Genomic DNA, 18,301 nt, shown 5'->3' on the forward strand with positions numbered 1-18,301 from the left:
CACCCTCTTGCAGCTTGTTCCACTCTTGCTGCCATAGCGTATTCCCCTCCAGTCTGTTCAGAAGAGCCTTACTGCCCCTGCTTCTTGTCACTACCCTCCCCGGTCAGAACCTACTGCTCAGAGCAATACTACAGGCTGTACCTCAGGAACTGCCCGCAGTGATGCAGTAGCATTTCTCTCTGCTGTAGGGTAGGATGCTGTTTGTTGGCTTCTGAACAAGGGACTGAGATGGTCTTTACTACTTCTTTCTACGGGTCTATGAAACCTCCCTGTCTCCTTCCATGGTAATAAAGCTCTGACAGGCATGTGTGTATTTTCTGGCTTAAAAGGGATATTTTCAGATCATGCTCAGACGAATTCAAGTGGGGTTGCCTGTCCCATTTCACCTCCCAGTGAGTCTGACCTGAACCTGATGTTTGTGTTAAGCTGCTTCACTAGCACTAATTAAGTCTTTCAGGTTTCTCACTTGTGCTCTACTTGCCTCCCCTGTAGTATATCTTCCTCCCCACCTGAAAATCCCACAGGGAGATCATTTCTTTCAGGGTTATTCCCAGGCTAAGCTAGCCGTCCTCAGGAGCAGAGTTTTTGTCAAGATGGGAAGATCCCTCTACCAAACCCCAGCACTTGGTTGCAATTCCAGCTGTTTTGGTCTTCTCAAGTTGGCATGGGATATCAGGGCTATATCCTTGCCGTACAGGAGAGGTCAGCCATAGGACAGTAAAGCACTTGGAGATCAGGCAAAAAGCACTATAGCTTTCAAGATATTTGAAACCAGTTGCTTAAGATAAAGAGACTGGTTTTTTTTGGAGATAGATGTGTGTAGCTTTCTCTGTTTCTAGCCAGTGTTTTCACAAGACTTCAAGAATGACCATTCCAAAAGAACACATGGCTTTGTCTCTCTCTCTCTCTCTCTCTCTCTCTCTCTCTCTCTGTGCCTCTTTTCCCCTTTACCCTCCAACCTTCATTTTCCCCCTCTTCTTTTCTTCTCCCCGCCCCCTTTTCTCTCACTTCTCTTTCCTGTCCCATTCTGTGGTACTCCTCTTACCCTTTCTCTGCTTCTCTTTGCCCCTCCTTTTCTCTGTTCTGCCTGTAGAACCAATGGAATCCCAGCCAACGAGGCTGAGGTCCCTGGGGCCACCAAAGACAGGAGTCCACCTAAAGTCCCTCATGAGCTCAACCAGGGGAATAATGTAAGCCTGACTGAGCAGGACTGCAGCAGTCTAGATACCAGTGACCAAGCCCTGCTGGGCGGCCTCCAGATGGAGATGAGCAGAGCCATCAGCAGGAGTGAACCAGACCTCTCCTCCATCACAGCCAACACTGAGAAAGCCACTGAGAGCACCACCATCATGATCGATGTCCAAGACTCCACTGTGGTACAGAGTGAGGACCCATCTCTTTATGTTCCTTGCCTGTTTCTTTCCTTCCTTCCTGACCCTTGATAATTCTAGGCATCCTGTGAAATCCCCAGAGGGTCACCATGGCATTCATGTGTTCCCCACACCACAAGGTCTAGTGAAAAAGCATTCTAAGATCATCTCTTCTGTACACCTTCATGTTGCTTTGCTGAGACTTTGAACTACAAACCAGTTGCTTCCACACATGGTGGGTGGCACTGGGAGTACTAATGTGAATCCACAAGGGTGTTTTGTTTCTGTGTCTTTATGCATGATGGTTGTCTGTTGCAACCCAGGATCATATTGCTTACAGCTCTGCTTCTTCCTGCACACATCTCTTGGTTTTGAATTGGACTTTGCACTGCAGACTGCCACTGATGCCCCCCCTGCCTCCCCCTTATCCCTCCCCAGTGCAGCTGCACTAACGTCCAAGTGCATGCTGCCAAAGTGTTTTAGGCTGGGATTTGGTTCAGGGTTGTTTCAAAATGAGGAAAATCACACTTGAGTAAAACCTGGCTTAGAGCAACTTTTCCTGCCTACTCGAAAGGTTTGCATTTGTATAGTCACACCTATAAGGGAGATGCTCAGTGTGTTCAAGGCCTTCTTCCCAATAGCAGTGAAAATGCATGAGGATTCCCTAAGCCCATCACCCAACCAAGGGAACTCTGAGTGGCAGCTGTGCTAGAAATAAACCCATGACTCTGCCACCCGGCAGAGAGAATTTGAGATATAATGCCCTTGAGCATAGCAAAGTGCTATTCAGTTATTCCTTCCAGCCATCTCTTCCATTTCCCCCTAGCTGCCTTACTCACGTGTCTTCTTCTTTCCCCTTCTGTTTCCATCTCCCTGCATCCATCTGCTCTCCCATTTATCATCTCTTTTCCTTCTCTTCCTTCTCTCCCCCTCCCCTCCCCAACCTTCCATCTCCTTGATTCCTGCCAAGGCCTGCACAAAACACTAGAATAAACTTTTTCTAAAGCAACATGATTCCCTGTCAGTCAAACCTTAAAGACAGTGGGAACATTTCTTCTCATCTTGAAGATGAAAGTTTTTAAATTGTGGCATTAATTAAACAGCACCACAAAAATTTTGCCTCATTAAAGTCCCTTTTGTCTGTCTCTTCCTGTCAGTTTGTGTCTTTCCTTTTGTACTTCTTTTTCCTAACAGCAGAACTTGGTGGTGGGAATGTAGCACAGCAGTCTTGTAGTTTGTATTCTCTCTCCACATAGAAATGACATCCTTAGGCTGCTAAGTAATGTGCATAATTCATTTTTGTTGCATTTGCATTGCAGCAGCCTTAGCAATGGCTGAGGAGTGCAAGGCTTCAACAACTGCTCCAGACTGCAGTATTCTCATGCAAAGGAGCTAATTTTGGGAGAGATTCAAAGCAGAGAAGCCATCGATGATTGCCTGTTCTCCATGGATACTCACCACTCAGCTCTGCAGACTAACCAATGAAATTCCACCACCCTCTAGTCTCCTTGACAAGTGTCTCCTGTAGCAGTGTTAGCTTGCCTGGTCAGTAAGAGTTGGTTTCTTTTTCAGTTAGCAACAAGACAGATGGAGAAGCCAGCCCCTTGAAGGAGGCAGAGACAAAAGAGGATGAGGAGGAGGCAGAAAAGAAGAAACGGAAAAAGGAGAAAAGCTCAGAGACGGGCAAAGCAATGGTGCCTCACAGCTCCATGTTCATCTTCAGCACGACTAACCCGTGAGACACTCTTTGGTCTTTGTACTGTAGTAGCCATGCCATTGAGTTAGAAAGGGTAAGGTAGGGCTGCACCTTGTAAGGCTTTTACATCTCAAGCAATAGTCCTGTTAGATCCCATGGAACAAGCAGAGATGAGGTGGGCCCATATTTGGCTGGGAGGCTACCAGGAGTAGCTGGGGCTCCTTCACTTCTGCAGGAGCTGGTGTTGGATCTGAATGCAGTGCCCTTCCAGGGCCCCGGAATGGTATGAGGGAGCACTGCTGTCTTCTTAGGTAAGAAGTAAATCTGCGGGCCACCACTTGCACCCATGACATCTCCCACAAGCAAGTCTGCTAACCCTGGCACCCTCCCCAAATTTTAGGAAGGGTAAATCCATTCTAGCTATATGAGGCAGGAAACATTATGGATGGGAATGTGTTAGATTTAGACAAACCATCAAAAGCCTGCACATGTGAGTTTACAGAGCCTGTTGCCCCACCTGACATCAGACTTGCGTTCTGCAGCACAATCCCCCTGACAACTAGCAAAGGTGCCCTGGGGACCTCTGGGAACTAGAACTGCTTGCCAGAATATTTCATAGACTTCAGCTTCATTGGAAATGATTAAGCCCCAAACTGTAACTAGGTGCCCAGGGCAGGTGACTGATTTGTTTTGTTCCAGGGGAACGCAACTCTGAGGGACCTTGTAGATCCACATGGGTCTTTGTGGGCTGCATGGCTTCTAGGGGCTGTGGGAGGCAGAAGCACTATATGTTAAGAGGAATAGGGGGAATTCATTCGTCATATATCCAAGCAGCAGGCAGTGGGAGAGACCCTTCCTGTCCCACTCCGACCCCCAGGCTAGTGCTTCCTCCCACTTCTTTTTGTGTGTGCACCATGAGGAGTTGCTCAAGTACAAAGCCCCTGAGTATATCTTCACCTCTCTCTCCTTTTGTCTCACTTTCTCCCCCTACTCCCTCCATACTAAGCCTTCCCATCCTCCATATCATTGTTACTTTCTCCTTGCATGACCCTCCTCTTCTTCCTCTTCCCACTGCCACCTCCTCTTAACTTCTACTGTGAGGGCAGGATGGGGAGAAGGAAAGTAGTAAGGACTGTTGGGTTTGGGATGTATGGTGCAGGGTGAATGAATGGAAGGAGAAGGATTGCAAGGGAAAGGGAATGGGAGTGAGAGACTGCTCAGACTTTAACCTCAAGTACAGGCAGCATATATTCTGACAGAGTTGCTGGGAGGTGGAGAGCAGAGCTGGAGGAAGTGCTTGGAGGTCCTGGTGGTGTGTTTAATATTGTTAACCGCAAGCACTCTAATGCCACAAGTCAGGATCTCTGGACCTGGGACATTGGCCAGAACTCCACCAGTATAAACAAGTAGGTTTATGCCTTTGCTTTTGCCTTTTGGTGTTTGAACCTTAGGGGGCCACATTTTCCAGGTTCTCGTCCTCCACCCCTCCCCCACCCCCCATGCAAAAATAAAATTCCTTCTGTATTCATGTGACTCCCGGAGGTGGGTCTATCAGAAATTGTGATTATCCTGAGACTTGCGATAAAGGCACAAAAGCTGACAACATCTGTGTTTATGGGGGTGCCAAGGGAGCTGTGTGCATGGGAAGGAGAGGCTGTGCACTTGGGTAGGGTGGGAAAGGGGTTAAGAGATGAGCAGGTTGGCAGGGAATCCTGAACCAACATCGGGCTCCCGTGTTTGCTAAGAACCTACTTTCTGTACTTGCAGCTGCTTCTTCTGCTCCAGAGGGGCCAATGCTGACTTAAGCTCCCTCCTTCCCTTCCCTTCCCTTCCCTTCCCTTCCCTTCCCTTCCCAGCTTCCAAAGTTCCCTCAGACACCCATCTGATCATAGGACCATAGGAACATGACATGCATGAAGAGCCTCATCCTTGGTAGGCCTGGAGTCATGCTCAGGTGAAGTTCAGTTCTGACAGATGTAAAAACTCAGTGTGATAACTCCCTTCCTCCACAGGAACACAGCTCCCACAGTGAACAGAAGTGCTCCATTCATGTGCATGTGCAGTTAGATCTTAAATTAAGTTGTCACTTTGTTATTTTCCCAGCTTCATTAAATGCCCAGGGTGAGCACACAAGGGAAGGATGCATGAGCCATCTGAAATCTGGCACTTCCTGCCTTTTGAGTGCTAGGTGTTTTTAAAGCCTTTTTTCTGTCTGTAATCTTGTCTAAAGTGTGTGTGCACATGTGTGTGTGCAAGGTGTGTTCATGTATGCACATACAGTGATTTCTCCCTATCATTTCTCTCATAGTGTGCGAAGAGCCTGCCATTACATTGTGAACCTGCGCTACTTTGAGATGTGCATCCTCCTGGTGATTGCAGCTAGCAGCATTGCATTGGCAGCTGAAGACCCTGTCCTGACCAACTCTGACAGGAATAAAGTGACTGTGACTTCTCTTGCTGTTTTCCCCCTTTCCTTTGCCCAATGCGCCCCAGTTCCTCAGTTGGATTCCAGAGAAGAGAGAGCAGAGGAGGAAGAGCAGTTGCACTCTCTAACTTTCTTTTAGCTCCTTGGAAGTGTTGTAGCAGACAGCTGATGGGATGCTTTGTCCCAGAATCCTCTCATGCCCCGCTGCATGATACTCTTGACTCGGCTTCATGCTCAGAGCTATCAACCGGATGTCCAACCAGATGCCCAAATATTAATTCTAACCTTGCTAAATGTGTAGTTATATGTAGTGAGAGGTATTAGAAGACTAGAAATATGTATTGGGACAACAGAATTAACTGTGAGAGAAACTGTGGCTGAACTAAGAAAGGGAAGAGCAATGTGAGGAAAGGGTATGACAGCACCAAGGGTCAGGCATGTGTCCAGTGGGAGATGATGATGTCTCAGCCAGTGGTTGCCCTAAAGTCCTAAGGGAGGGAATGAAAATGGGTAAGGGAGACCTCAGCCCATGGTCACAGGGACTGGATGAGCTGGTAGTGTTCCGAAGAGATGGAGCAGGATGGCATTGGGTGGAGGCGTTGGATATGGTTCTCCCTTTCCTGTCTCCTGTTACTGAGCTAAATGTGTTTTTGCATTGATTTGTCCAAGGCAAAATTGAATCTCAGGCTCAACTGTCCAGTAGGAAAATGTAGCCAAAATGAATTTGTACAAATGTTGTATGTGCACAAAGTCAGTCCCTTATAGATGAGCTATTAAGTTGATCTGACCTGTATCTAAGCATCATCCAAGATCAGCCAGTTTGATCAGAGGATGGAAATGCCAGTCACTCTCCTGCCTCATGCCCTGTTTTTCCTTCAAGAAGAGTACAGACATAATCAGCCATACATTCTCTCTCCATGTGTGCCTTATAGTAGAATCAGAAGATGGATTTAGCAAACTGAGCAGGCAAATCCTTAGAAGAGGAAAACACTGCACAAAGAAGCTGTATCAGAAAGCTGGCTTTAGTTTTAGCTTCAGCTCAGGTAGGCTGGTCAGTCACCAACAAGCGCAGCCCTAGAAAGGAAAAGCTCTACCATAACTAGAGTAATGGGCATACCCTTGCCATGGTAGTTAGAGCTTCTCCTCTGTAAGTTTGTACTCTTTGGTTGTCATTCTGCCTGGTATAGGGGTAGCCAAAATCCAGGCAATCCTAAACCTGTCTTTCAGGGCTAAGTTACACATATGTAGTGCGCTAGCTTTGTACTAGATCTCTATTAATCATGAATTTCACCTACTCTTAGCAGATCAGCAGCTGGGAAGAGGGACAGAAGGCTGGAGAGAGCAGGAAGGTGTCTGAATTAACTACTGAGCTAGCAGCAGACAAAGCACCTTGGGAAGGCGAGAAATGAGGGAGCAGGAAGTGAGGGAAGGTTAATGAGAGTCAGGTGAAGTGTGTGAGTGAGCATGGTGAGAGAAAGGGAGAAAGGGTTACAACTAGGGGGAAGGGAGAGTGGAGAGCAAAGGATGAGTGTGAACCTGTTTCTTATTGCACTTCAGGGCAGAGAGCATTTCCATTCCTTTCTTGTTGGCCTTACTTAAAAATCAAATCTAGTGTTTGCCTTTACCAAGACTACTGAAACTCATTCTCAGCTTCATTCATACAGAAGGATTTCCATCCCCAAAGACAGTAATTTGTTAGTCCTTGTGGGAGCTGTAGTAACTCAGAAAGGGGTAGATAGGGCGTAACTTAAGCAGGGGCGAGAGTTTGGGGTCACCACTGTGCATCTCTGTAGAGGGACCTATAGCTCTTCCAGATCCTCAGGGTACTGAGCCTCTGGTTGTCCAAGAGTTATTCATAATAGGATCTTTCCTAGCTTAGTTCCACAATGAGAATTGGGCCCTTAATCTGGGCTTTTGTATGGTAAGAGTTAGTGTGAGTTCTTAACAGGGAGTTTGTCTGGGTGAGTGAACCCAACATCATGCATGCAAGTATGTGAGCATACAGCAGACACCAGTTGGACACATTAGATGAAGCCCTGTTCTTCTGCTTCTTTTTTGCAGGTCCTGAGGTATTTTGACTATGTTTTCACTGGTGTCTTCACCTTTGAGATGGTTATCAAGGTAAGAAACTCCCTTCATGGGGTTCCTGTAGGCTTGTGCATGTGTATGTTTGTGTGCAGTAGTGGAGGGTGGAGAGAAGGTGGCAAACAGTGTACAGTGCTTTTCCAATGGGTTACAAGTGGAAAGGCCATTTTTAAAGCTTTTTCCACAGTGCTTCTTCATGTTGGTTAGTGAAGAATCTACTCTGATTGTCCCACTGGCCACTGTTCCAGCTGTTCAATTTGTTCAGTAGAATGAATGGGCCAGAAAGAAAGTGCCAACAGCATTCCATTCTTGGGCTTGCTTTATCACTTGATAGGGTGTTGAACTCCAGGGTGTGTAGTGCCTTTGAAAGAGAGAGGAGAGGGGACATTCTCAAAAAGCACAGCTTAGCTCTGAGCAAGCTCTCCCTGAACACAGAGGACATGTCAGCCTTGGGGCTGTCACTAGCAAAATAAACCCTGCACATTCATTTCTACTCAGGAGCACAAAAAACTTGTCTTGAGACTGCCTAAGATCAGGGCTGGGGGGACTCTCAGGTCTGTCCCAGCCACTTAGGACCACTTATAAGCCACCTACTATGCCTAATCAATATTCTCTGGTGGACCCGAGTGGGAGCAAATGGGTGGGACTTATTTAGTTGGCCTGTGAACCCAGGGCTGGGAGGGTTGCTGGTATAGAACATGTCCTGAGTGAGCTTGGAAAGATTAGGTGAAATGGGGAATAGAGTTGTTGGCAAAGTTTCAATTGACAGTGACAATTGCTGCAACTTCCTCCTTGTGGGTGGAGAATGTTTTAAGCATCTCGTGGAACAGAATGTGACATAGCAGCTTGATTTTAGTTTTGTCTTAAATTTGGATTTAAAGAACCCTTTTTATGGAACCTCCTTCACTCTTCCCTCCTCCCCCAGCACAGTTGTATCTTAGCAGTACCCGCCACCTCTAAAATTCTGAGCTTGGTCCATGAGACATTGCTTAAGCTATAAGGGCCACGTCTTTCCCTCTCATGTGCCTAAAATTAGGCAGCTTGATCCATGCTCAAACAACCAAATAAGCCTGACTTTCAGGTGTGCTGAGCTCCCATTTAGAGCAATAGTCATTGAGATTATGTGGCTCACTTTGATATCACTTTGACTGTTGGTCACTTATGCAGGTACCTAGCTCCAGGCACTTAAGCAGGCCTAAGAGTGCTTGTCTCCATGGCAGTCCCTTGACATTTTCAGTTTGTTAAGCCCAGGGTTTAGTCACCCATACTCCAGGGACAGACAAATCCTGAGCACATCTGCCAACCAAGCCCTGGAGGGAGAACTGTTTCTACTTGAGTCATTCACTGCCTGTGTTATAACCCCTTTCTTGCAGATGATAGATCAGGGCTTGATCCTGCAGGATGGCTCCTATTTCCGAGACCTCTGGAACATCCTGGACTTCATCGTGGTGGTGGGGGCTTTGGTGGCTTTCGCCTTGGCGTAAGTGACTACCTTCTATTTTTACTCTGCCTTCCCAAGGGCGCATACAGAGCTGCTCGAGACAGGGCAAGGTTAGGTTGGTGGTGAGAGGCATCCATGAGCTGTGACTTCCAGAACCCAGTTTTCTTTGGAACCCTCTCATTCTGTACTCTTCACACTCTGAATATCTCCTGCTCCCCTTGGCAGTTCATGATCATGCTCCAGAGTCTTACCAACACAGCTCTGAGCACCTAGAAACAGATCTGCTGGCTACCTCTAGGACAAGCCGGTATCTAGAGGCTGTCAGACTTGCTTCTCCATTTTTCCAAATATTTAACTGGTGAGAACTGGACAGTTGGGAAGGAAAGGAAAGTGACTTTGTGCTATTTAAATATAGGAGAACTGTTGGTAGAGACACCGGACCAAGATGAGAGGGGAGCAGGGTGGGGTAAGAATTAAGTAGCTTCCTACTGTTTATACGAAGAGTGGACAGAAGTGATGCCAGCAACACTTACCAATATTTTCAGTGTATAAGTCAGAGCTGAGACTGGCCAGTAAACACTGACTCAGCAGCAGAACTGACATCAACTGACCAATTATTCTCACACTCCTCCAAGAGGGGTGTATTTCCCTGAGGATATCCTGAGGGTCTAGGGTATGCTGCAGGCCTGTTGTCCTCATTAAAACTCCACAGCGGTGGCTGATATAATCCTTTGGCTTCTCTGGCCCCTGTTGTACTGATGATGACATCAAGAGCATTGGTGCATTAGGCTGCAGTGATGGCTCATCCCAAGTTTTGCTGAAACTTGGTGTTGCCTCAGTCAGCAGTCCCATTATAAGGCATAGACTTATGGCCCCCACTAATCCTTCTGTCCAACTTTAGACTAGGATTAAAGAGAGGAGTGGTTTAACATTAAAGCCTAGCATGGGCATTTTCTACACAGCAGGAGTTGAGGGAGATGCCTACCATACTGGATCTTCCTCAACTTTCAGATAAGGGGTTTGTGAGGAAAATTGTTTCCAAAGGGCACTGGCACAAAAACACCCTTGTGTTTTACCCCATTTGGCACTAAAACACCAGGATTTCTCTACCCCACTTCTTCTGTGTGCAGGTGATGGGGTTCAGAACAGCAGTGAGCTAGCTCGTTGTACTGTGGCCAGCCGATGGGGGTCTGCTTTTTCCTCTTTTGTCTGAGGATATTATCTATCAGGCACTTGGGATTCATCTTTTGCCCCCTCCCTCCTATTCCTGGATTGATCAGAAAGTGCAGTATTGCCTCAGTGAGGGGCTGTCCCATACTCCCCATTGAAGGGATGGGGGAGGGATACAGGTATTCAGGTACCATGGTGATGGATGTGGTATAAGAAGAGAGGAGGCTGTGGCAGAGCAATAATTCTACTTGCTTGTGACTGCTTGGCACATGTGAACCATCTGAGAAAGGAAGAAGCAAAGAACAGAGTCTTGTGTTCCAAAATGTCATGGGTTTGTCATGTTATCATTCTTTCTTTGTGCCTTTGAAACTCGTGATGATGGCTTTAGTGTTGATGGAAGGGGAGGGACTGACAGCCATGGAGACTGAAGCCCTGTGTTTGTCTGCAGCTCAGGTACTGTGCAGGGGTCTCAGGGAGCTTTGATGTCCTGAGGCCCAATGTCACTTGATGGATTATACCCTGTAATCCATTGCTCACCTTTCTGTGCATCACTTCTCCCTCACACCTGAACATATCTTCTCTGCTCTCCCACTCAATGTCTCTCACCCACTAGCACCCTCACTTGCTCATTCACTTGCTCTTGTTCTCTCTCCCTCACTCTCTTGTTCACTCACTCTCTGATGCATTCGGCAACTGCTCTTTCTTCATGGAGAGCACTAGAGAATTCAGCTTGCTGAGCATCTGGCCAAGTGAAATCACAGACCTTACAGCTCAACTAGGTAGTGAGGAAGGGATTTGCAACCAATCCACTAGTCCCTGTCTTGGTGCAGTTTTGTGGAAATGCTGCCAGGTGACCATGCAGGCAGTCTGCTGGTAGTCACAGAATTCTTACTCCTTAGTTACACTCCAAGTGATTTAGAGACTCAGCCATGTCTACGGGATGCTGTCTAGTCACTGCACCAGCTGGGAACAAAGGGTAAACCTTCTAGTTTCTCGTTCACATAAAGTTTGAATCCATCCCCATTTGAGAATTATTTAGGCTGTGGTTTTGGCATCTTACATCATTCTGGAACTGCCAGCTGAATGGCAAAGTACACTAGAGTCTTTCTCGTTTGGAGTGCCCTTCAAATCCAACCCAGGCTAGTAGGAACGGACAGTTCTTTTCATACGACAGCTCTTCATGGTCTTACGTGATGTAAGTGAATGACCTGTTGGCCCACTTCCTAGTGGGCAAGTGTCCATATCATAACAGGCACTGCCAGAGTTGGCACTTACTGGACTGCAAGTTGCCAATTTCAAAAGGAAGAGTTGGCTTATGGCGATTGGACTGCTCTCTTGCCCTGAAAGGTGGTCTCTCCAGATCAGTGTAGAGGCACACTGGCAGGGCAGTACACGTAAGCTGGCACTGTTGCTGGCTGGGCCACATTTGTCCTAGGGCTAAACAGAACTTCATTCTCCAGAGCAGTCAGTCTGACACTGCTACCAGCATGCCCATTGCTTTCCACCAACCCAGAGGATGCCCAGTAAATGCCGCAGTGATTTACAGACCCATCATTTCCTTAGTGACTAGCAACTGGCCCCTTTACATATACAGGCATTACCAGGAGGAAGAATATATATTTTGGTACTTTGGGGCAGCTGAATTCTCAATCAGAAGCTTTCTGTCCATTGATTTAGACACTTGAAATCCTCACACATAGAAGGCCCATGTGCCTTCATGAATGTTTGTAGCAAACATACATGTTGCCTTATTATGTAGTAGCTCTAGATTTGTATATATATAACTGCTTATGTTATGTACAAGAGCTCTTTATAATGGAAGCTTGACATTTTTCCCCCTAGTCCGTGGCAGCTGTCTGTCTTTTTTTTATTTGGGAAGGGGGGGCCATGATCTGATGTTCTGATGGGAAATGAAAACAAAACATCTTCAGTGTAATGATGCAAACACTAGATTTGACTAGGGTAATTTCCATTTGGCTTTTACATTATAATGCATATATAAGAACATCTATTTCTCCTTCAAGTTGCTTGTCACCCTCCTGTCTTGGTGGGTTGAGTTTTCTGCTCTGGCAGTGGGCCCTGCCATGCATTGGTGCCCTTCACTGCTATCCTCTGGTTCCCATGGAGATGCAGACCATTTACCAACTATAAATGTCCCTGCTGCCAACCTTACTCCCTTGTGGTTTTAAGGAAAAGCTCCTCCCAGGGGATGCTGTATTCTTTTTTCTCCCTGGATGATGTTCTTTGTATGGACTTCATTTATTTTACAGGTGCTGCATGCCCCTTTCCTTCCTCGGCCTCAGTTGTTTTTGGGTAGGCAAAAAAATGACACACAGCCTTGGGCCTTCTGGGTATTTGGACATTGAGGTGGGTTGCTGACATGTTGTCTGTAGAGGAGGGGTGGGTCTACCACGTTGCTGCACACCACTTTGTGGTGGCCGACAACATCAAGTGTGTAGGTTATATCAGTCCTACAGTGCTTATCAGTCTCAATGTGACAGAGTCCTTGAATAAGTTATGTGGCTGAGAGAATTTGGAAGGTTCACATGGAGAGAGTAACCTTAAAAGAGTATGTGGTGTGGTCTGGTAGAAGGGTTCCTGTGCTTCCTGAGGAAAGAAAGGATGGGGAGCAGCAGAGTAAGGGTCCTGGACTTTGGAAAAACAGACTTCAACTCGCTCAGACTTCAGCTCAGTGATCAGCCGCAGGGGGTACCCCGGGTGCTCGCCCAGACCCAGGAGGCACCAATTGGCGAGCCCGTGGGGGGGTCCCCCACGCACTCGCAGCGGACCCAGCAGTGGACTGGAAATGTTTCTGGTCCACTTCTGGGTCCGTCACCAAGCATGCTGGGGACTCCCCTGTGCTCCCATGAGATGCTCCATCCACCCCAGCATCTCAGCATTCACGAGCTGCCTGGTACCTTGAGGTATGTAGAAAAAACATTTAAAGCGGTGTCTATGTCCGAAACATTGAATTTCTCTGAATCGATTCGAAGGTTTCCGATTCGATTCGAAGAGATTAAAGGGTCTCCTGATTCAATTTGGATTCAGATATTCAGACGCTGAATTGGGCCGAATCTCCACCGAATTGAATCAGTGATCGAAGCTTTGCACAGCCCTAGTGATTAGTATCAATCAGCATGGATTCACCAGGGGCAAGTCATGCCTGACCAACCTGATTGCCTTCTATGACAAGGTGACTGGCTTTTTGGATGCAGGGAGACTGATGGATGCAGTGTACCTTGATTTTAGCAAGGCTTTTGATAAGGTCTCCCACAACATTCTCCCAGGCAAGCTAAAGAAGTATGGGCTTGATGAATGTACTGTTAGGTGGATAGAAAACTGGCTGGAGCATTGGGCTCAGAGAGTAGTAATCAATGGCTTGATGTCTAGTTGGTAGCCAGCATTGAGCAAAGTGTCCCAGGGGTTGGTCCTGGGGCTGGTTTTCTTCAATGTCTTCATCAATGACCTGGAAGATGGCTTAAAGTGCACCCTCAGCAAGTTTGCAGATGAGACCAAGCTGGGGGGAGATGCTGGAGGGTAGGTCTAAGATTCAGAGTGACCTAAACAAATTGGAGGACTGGGCCAAAAGGAATCTCATAAGATTCACCAAGGACAAGTGCAAAGTTCTGCACTTAGGATGCACAGTCCCATGCACCAGTGCAGGCTGGGGGCTGACTGGCTGGGCAGCAGCCCCGCAGAAAAGGACCTGGGGGTTACAGTGGACAATAAGCTGAATATGAGTGAGCAATGTGCCCTTGTTGTCAAGAAGGCTAACGGCATCCTGGGCTGCATTGGTAGGTGTGTTGCCAGTAGGTCAAGGGAAGTGATTATTCCCTTCTATTCAGCACTCTATTCAGCACTGATGAGGCCATATCTGGAGAACTGTGTTCAGTTTTGGGCCCCCCTCTACAGGAAGGATGTGGACAAATTGGAGAGAGTCCAGTGGAGGGCAACAAAAATGGTGAGGAGGCTGAAGCACATGACTTATGAGGACAGGCTGAGGGAACTAGGCTTATTTAGTCTAGAGAAGAGAAGATTGAGGGGGGATTTAGTAGCAGCCTTCAGCTACCTGAAGGGGGGGTTCAAAAGAGGATGGAACTAGACTATTCTCAGGGGTGGCAGATGACAGAACAAGGAGCAACGGTCTCAAGTTGCAGCAAGGGAAGTTTAGGTTAGATATTAGGAAGAATTTTCTCACTAGCAGGGTAGTAAAACACTGGAACAGGTTACCCAGAGAGATGGTGGAATCTCCATTCTTGGAGGTTTTTAAGACCTGGCTAAACAAAGCCTTGGCTGGGATGATCTAGTTGGAGATGGTCCAGCTTTGAGCAGGGGGTTGGATTAGATGACCTTCTGAGGCCCTTTTCAACCTTAATTTTCTATGATCTATGATATGAGGTCAGATGTTGAGGATATTAGTGCTTTGATATACACAGCACACTGTCTTATTGTTTAATGGCTATCTGTTATAATAAAACAGCCACATAGTCCCTGTGAGTTCTTGTGAGAATTTCAAAGAAATAACCCCAGGCAGGTTGGCATTCAAAAGGAATCCAGGCAAACCCACCTCTGTGAAGACCTATCTCTTGCTGCTTCACATTGTTTCCCAAGAATCTGCTGCATCTCCAATGCGAACATGCATCATCATTCTTATAGTCACATTATTTATGTTTCTGTGCCTGCAAAGCTAACATGGGTATTCAAATTCAGCCTAACTTAAAAACTCAGCATAAAATCACCCACCTCCAAACAATTTCAGGCAAACAAATAAACTAGGCAATATCAGGAGACCACCAAGTAAGCAAGCTGTTTGTTTTTGTCTCCTATGATACTCTTTTATTAAGTATTATTGAAAGTAGCACAATTTTTTAAACATTTTTTGCAGTTTTACATCTTCATCAGTAAGTGTGACAGCTATTTTCTACACATTTGCAGCATAAAACATTGAGGCCCCCTTTCTCTTGAGAGCAGGGAGCTTGGTCCATTGTCCTATCAGACTTGTCAATATATTGGTGCAGGTTGGGTAAGGCAGTATCGGGTCTCTCAGTTCAGAACATCTTGCACTTCTCTTGCTGCTGTTGTGAGCAAACAGCATCCTCACTCCCAGCACATCAATGGCCTCTGCTGTGTCTAGCAGCAGTTTGGGAATTGCATTAATGTGGTATTTGTCATCTTTTTTGAGATGTGCGTGATTTCAGTTTACATTAAAGGCGTGAGCCAATGTGAGGGAGAGTGTAGGTAGGTGCAGAGCAAATATCTCCACACAGACCTGTTAAAGTACCTTAGTCCTTAATCTTGCCCTGTTACTTCTGCTGCTACGTTCTTCATCTATTACACCACAGATGTCACTCACACTGCACTCTATGGGCTTAGTTAGGCAAACAAACCAATTTACAGTAAACCCATGGAGAGCCAGGTCAAAATAATACTTTCCCTATGCCTGAAGAAGGGTGTTTGTGCCTGAAAGCTTGCAAAGAACAATTTTTTCAACTATTTAGTTGGTCTAATAAAAGATATCCCATCTACCCAAAGAACCTTGTTTGCCTAGGTCTCTTGTTGTATGCTCACTGATGGAATTACAGCGTTGAAAGATCACTTTTCTATCTATCTATAAATCATCCTGTTAGCTCAGGATTCTGCAAAATGACTGGGATGGAAACTGGCTTTTCTACTGCAGAATGGTTAAAAAAAACCCCAGTGTGCTGCTTCATTAGATGGTGACCTATTTCGCAACAGTGCTGAGATATCAGAAGATATCTAGCAGGGACTTGGCTCAAGCAGGGATGGAGGCTCCGATATGTTCAGAGAGCTCTCAGGCAATCCACCACTGCATAAATCATCAAAGTGAGTTTCACATCAGCTTGCTGTTTGACAGGCAGTTCTTGGTACTCCCCAGGGGAGGTGTTTGACTTGCCAGTGATGCTGTGTGCAAAAATTCTAGCAACCCTTGGATTTTGTACATGCTGGAATCTTTTCAGCAGCATTTTTTGTAAGGTCACAATATATAATGGTCTAATTCAGAGGCAGTGACACAGAATAGCATCTCCAGTACTTGCTGAAGTTGCCTGGTAGGAAAAAAATGTAGTGGCATCACACAACAGACTCGTAGCCAAGCTCTAGAGATGTTTTTATCAGTATCCCAGGCCAACCAGGAAGCCCCAGCAAGGCAGTAGAAAACTTAGTTATCTGTCACAAATCTACCGATTTATCCATGTAGGCTTATTTAGTAGCATGAAGCAAAATTTTAAAGATGGATTATGAGTTTTCCAGGCAGATTCCTTTTAAAAAGCAGTAGCAGCTTATTGCTTTTGCTGGCTGCGGACAAGTCCCATTCCCAAGATGTCTCCTCATGAAACTCAAGGTAGCTGGCTATTTGATACTGTCTGAGTGAACCTTCTCCCAAAACTGAAGCAAGAGAGGAAGTTGCCACAGCAGCTCTGCCACTTGAAACTGCCACAGAAAGGGGATGGTCTTGTTGTGAAGACACTGGTTTGTGATTTTAGAGATCTGGGTTCAGTTCCTGGTTCTGGCACAGATTGTCTGCATGACCTTGGGCCACTTCTGTGCCACTACTCCCCAGCTGTAAAATGGAGATGATGATATATCCCCCACTTTGCTGGGGTGTTGGCATGGGAGATGCTCAGTTCCTCTGGTAAATGAGCCACGTAATGAAAAATCTACACATAATAGAGCACATAAGTGGAGTATGGCTCAGGTTCAGAATGCTGTGAAAACCAGTACTCCATGGAGAGACTGCTTAATTAGAAGATAAAATGTGCAACTAGAAACTAACAGAACCCTCCATCAGAGCCAGAGAGTTCAGGTAAATTGACCTGGCACTGAGCTGACTTGAAATCTGAGCCAGATCTGGAGCTCAGAGGTAGAGGCCCTAGAATATGCCTCCCAATAGTACCATGAAGGCAGAGAAGATTTAAGGTTGGGCACCATAACACAAACTGCCTTATAGTCAACCCAGATTCCACCCAATCTGATTCTGAAGTACATCTGATGGCCAGGAGGCCAAAAGAACTTAGTAAGTTCAGATTTTACAGAGTTAATGCATAATTTGACATCTTCTGAGCAAACCAAAAAGAACAATCTTCAGACCAGCAGAGAAGAAGCCAGACACAGTGGTGGTTCAAGGGATAATGTGATTTCAGGGAACTCCTAAGAACAACATTCAATATTTTTACATGGTATTCCATATACATTTCCTTTAGGGACTGGGCTGAGATAACTACTTGAGCCATTCATTGTTCTGTCTGCTTTCTGCAGTTGGGAAAAGAGTAGCACTTGAGTCCAGTATATCATCCAGCAGTTTCTTTTGTAGTAGTGACTACAACAGTTTCAAATCAGCTTCCACTTCTCATCAGAACTCAGAATACCTGAATCAGTATGAAGGGTTAAGGGAGGACACCAGGTAAAATCCAGACTAGTCCTTCCTGATTCCTTGGGGAGTTGAGGGCAATGCCTGGCTCTGTGGTTCTTGGGAAGGGATTCTGGTTCAATGGATATAAAAACTGCCTTTTACATCCAGGTTAAGTTATTGGAAGCCACAAGCAGAGCTGGACTTTGTAGTGCTGACATGTGAAATATCAGAATGCCAAGGCTGTGAGAGAGGCTTGTATTTCTGCTCTAATGCAGCTCTTGATCCCTTTCTTCCTTTGCTCTCCTGCTTCCTTGAATTTCCTTATCTTTTCTGTTTTCTCTGCACCTGTTGTTTTTTTTTCTTTTATGGCTGCCTGACTGGATTACCCACAGGAATGCTTTGGGGTAATTATACCATTTGATTCTCTTTGGGGTACCAACAAGGGGAAATGGCTGTTGGGGAAACTGCTTTGTCTGTCTGTCTGTCTGAAGTTTTCTTATTCCCAGCTGATGTCCTGCTTGCACATGTCTTTATCACCTGTGTGGACTGTTGATGGCTTTGCAACACACTAAGAAGATAAAGATGGTGAGACTTGGGGCTGACAGGTAACGCCTGTTAGCATGCATCTTCAAAATGGTCTTGGTGTGCACAGGGGACTTTTTAAGCAATGAAAGTTGCATGCCCCCTGCTCTGGATATGGCGACCTGCAACTAATCGCATCTCAAATGCAACATCACCAGATACA

The 18,301-nt window shown here is 46.2% G+C and overlaps 1 protein-coding gene across 1 annotated transcript in view; it reads left to right on the forward strand.

Moving 5' to 3' along the window:
* Positions 1–18,301, forward strand: part of CACNA1E (calcium voltage-gated channel subunit alpha1 E) — a 234,373-nt gene that overhangs the window by 154,759 nt on the left and 61,313 nt on the right. The window contains exons 21-25 of the mRNA XM_059728377.1: positions 1,094–1,383; positions 2,943–3,105; positions 5,375–5,504; positions 7,553–7,612; positions 8,950–9,056. Coding sequence (XP_059584360.1) covers positions 1,094–1,383; positions 2,943–3,105; positions 5,375–5,504; positions 7,553–7,612; positions 8,950–9,056 — 750 coding nt within the window. The remainder of the gene's footprint in view (positions 1–1,093; positions 1,384–2,942; positions 3,106–5,374; positions 5,505–7,552; positions 7,613–8,949; positions 9,057–18,301) is intronic.

Source organism: Alligator mississippiensis, chromosome 5, assembly GCF_030867095.1.
Source record: "Alligator mississippiensis isolate rAllMis1 chromosome 5, rAllMis1, whole genome shotgun sequence".
In the NCBI taxonomy this organism is placed as follows: Eukaryota; Metazoa; Chordata; order Crocodylia; family Alligatoridae; genus Alligator; species Alligator mississippiensis.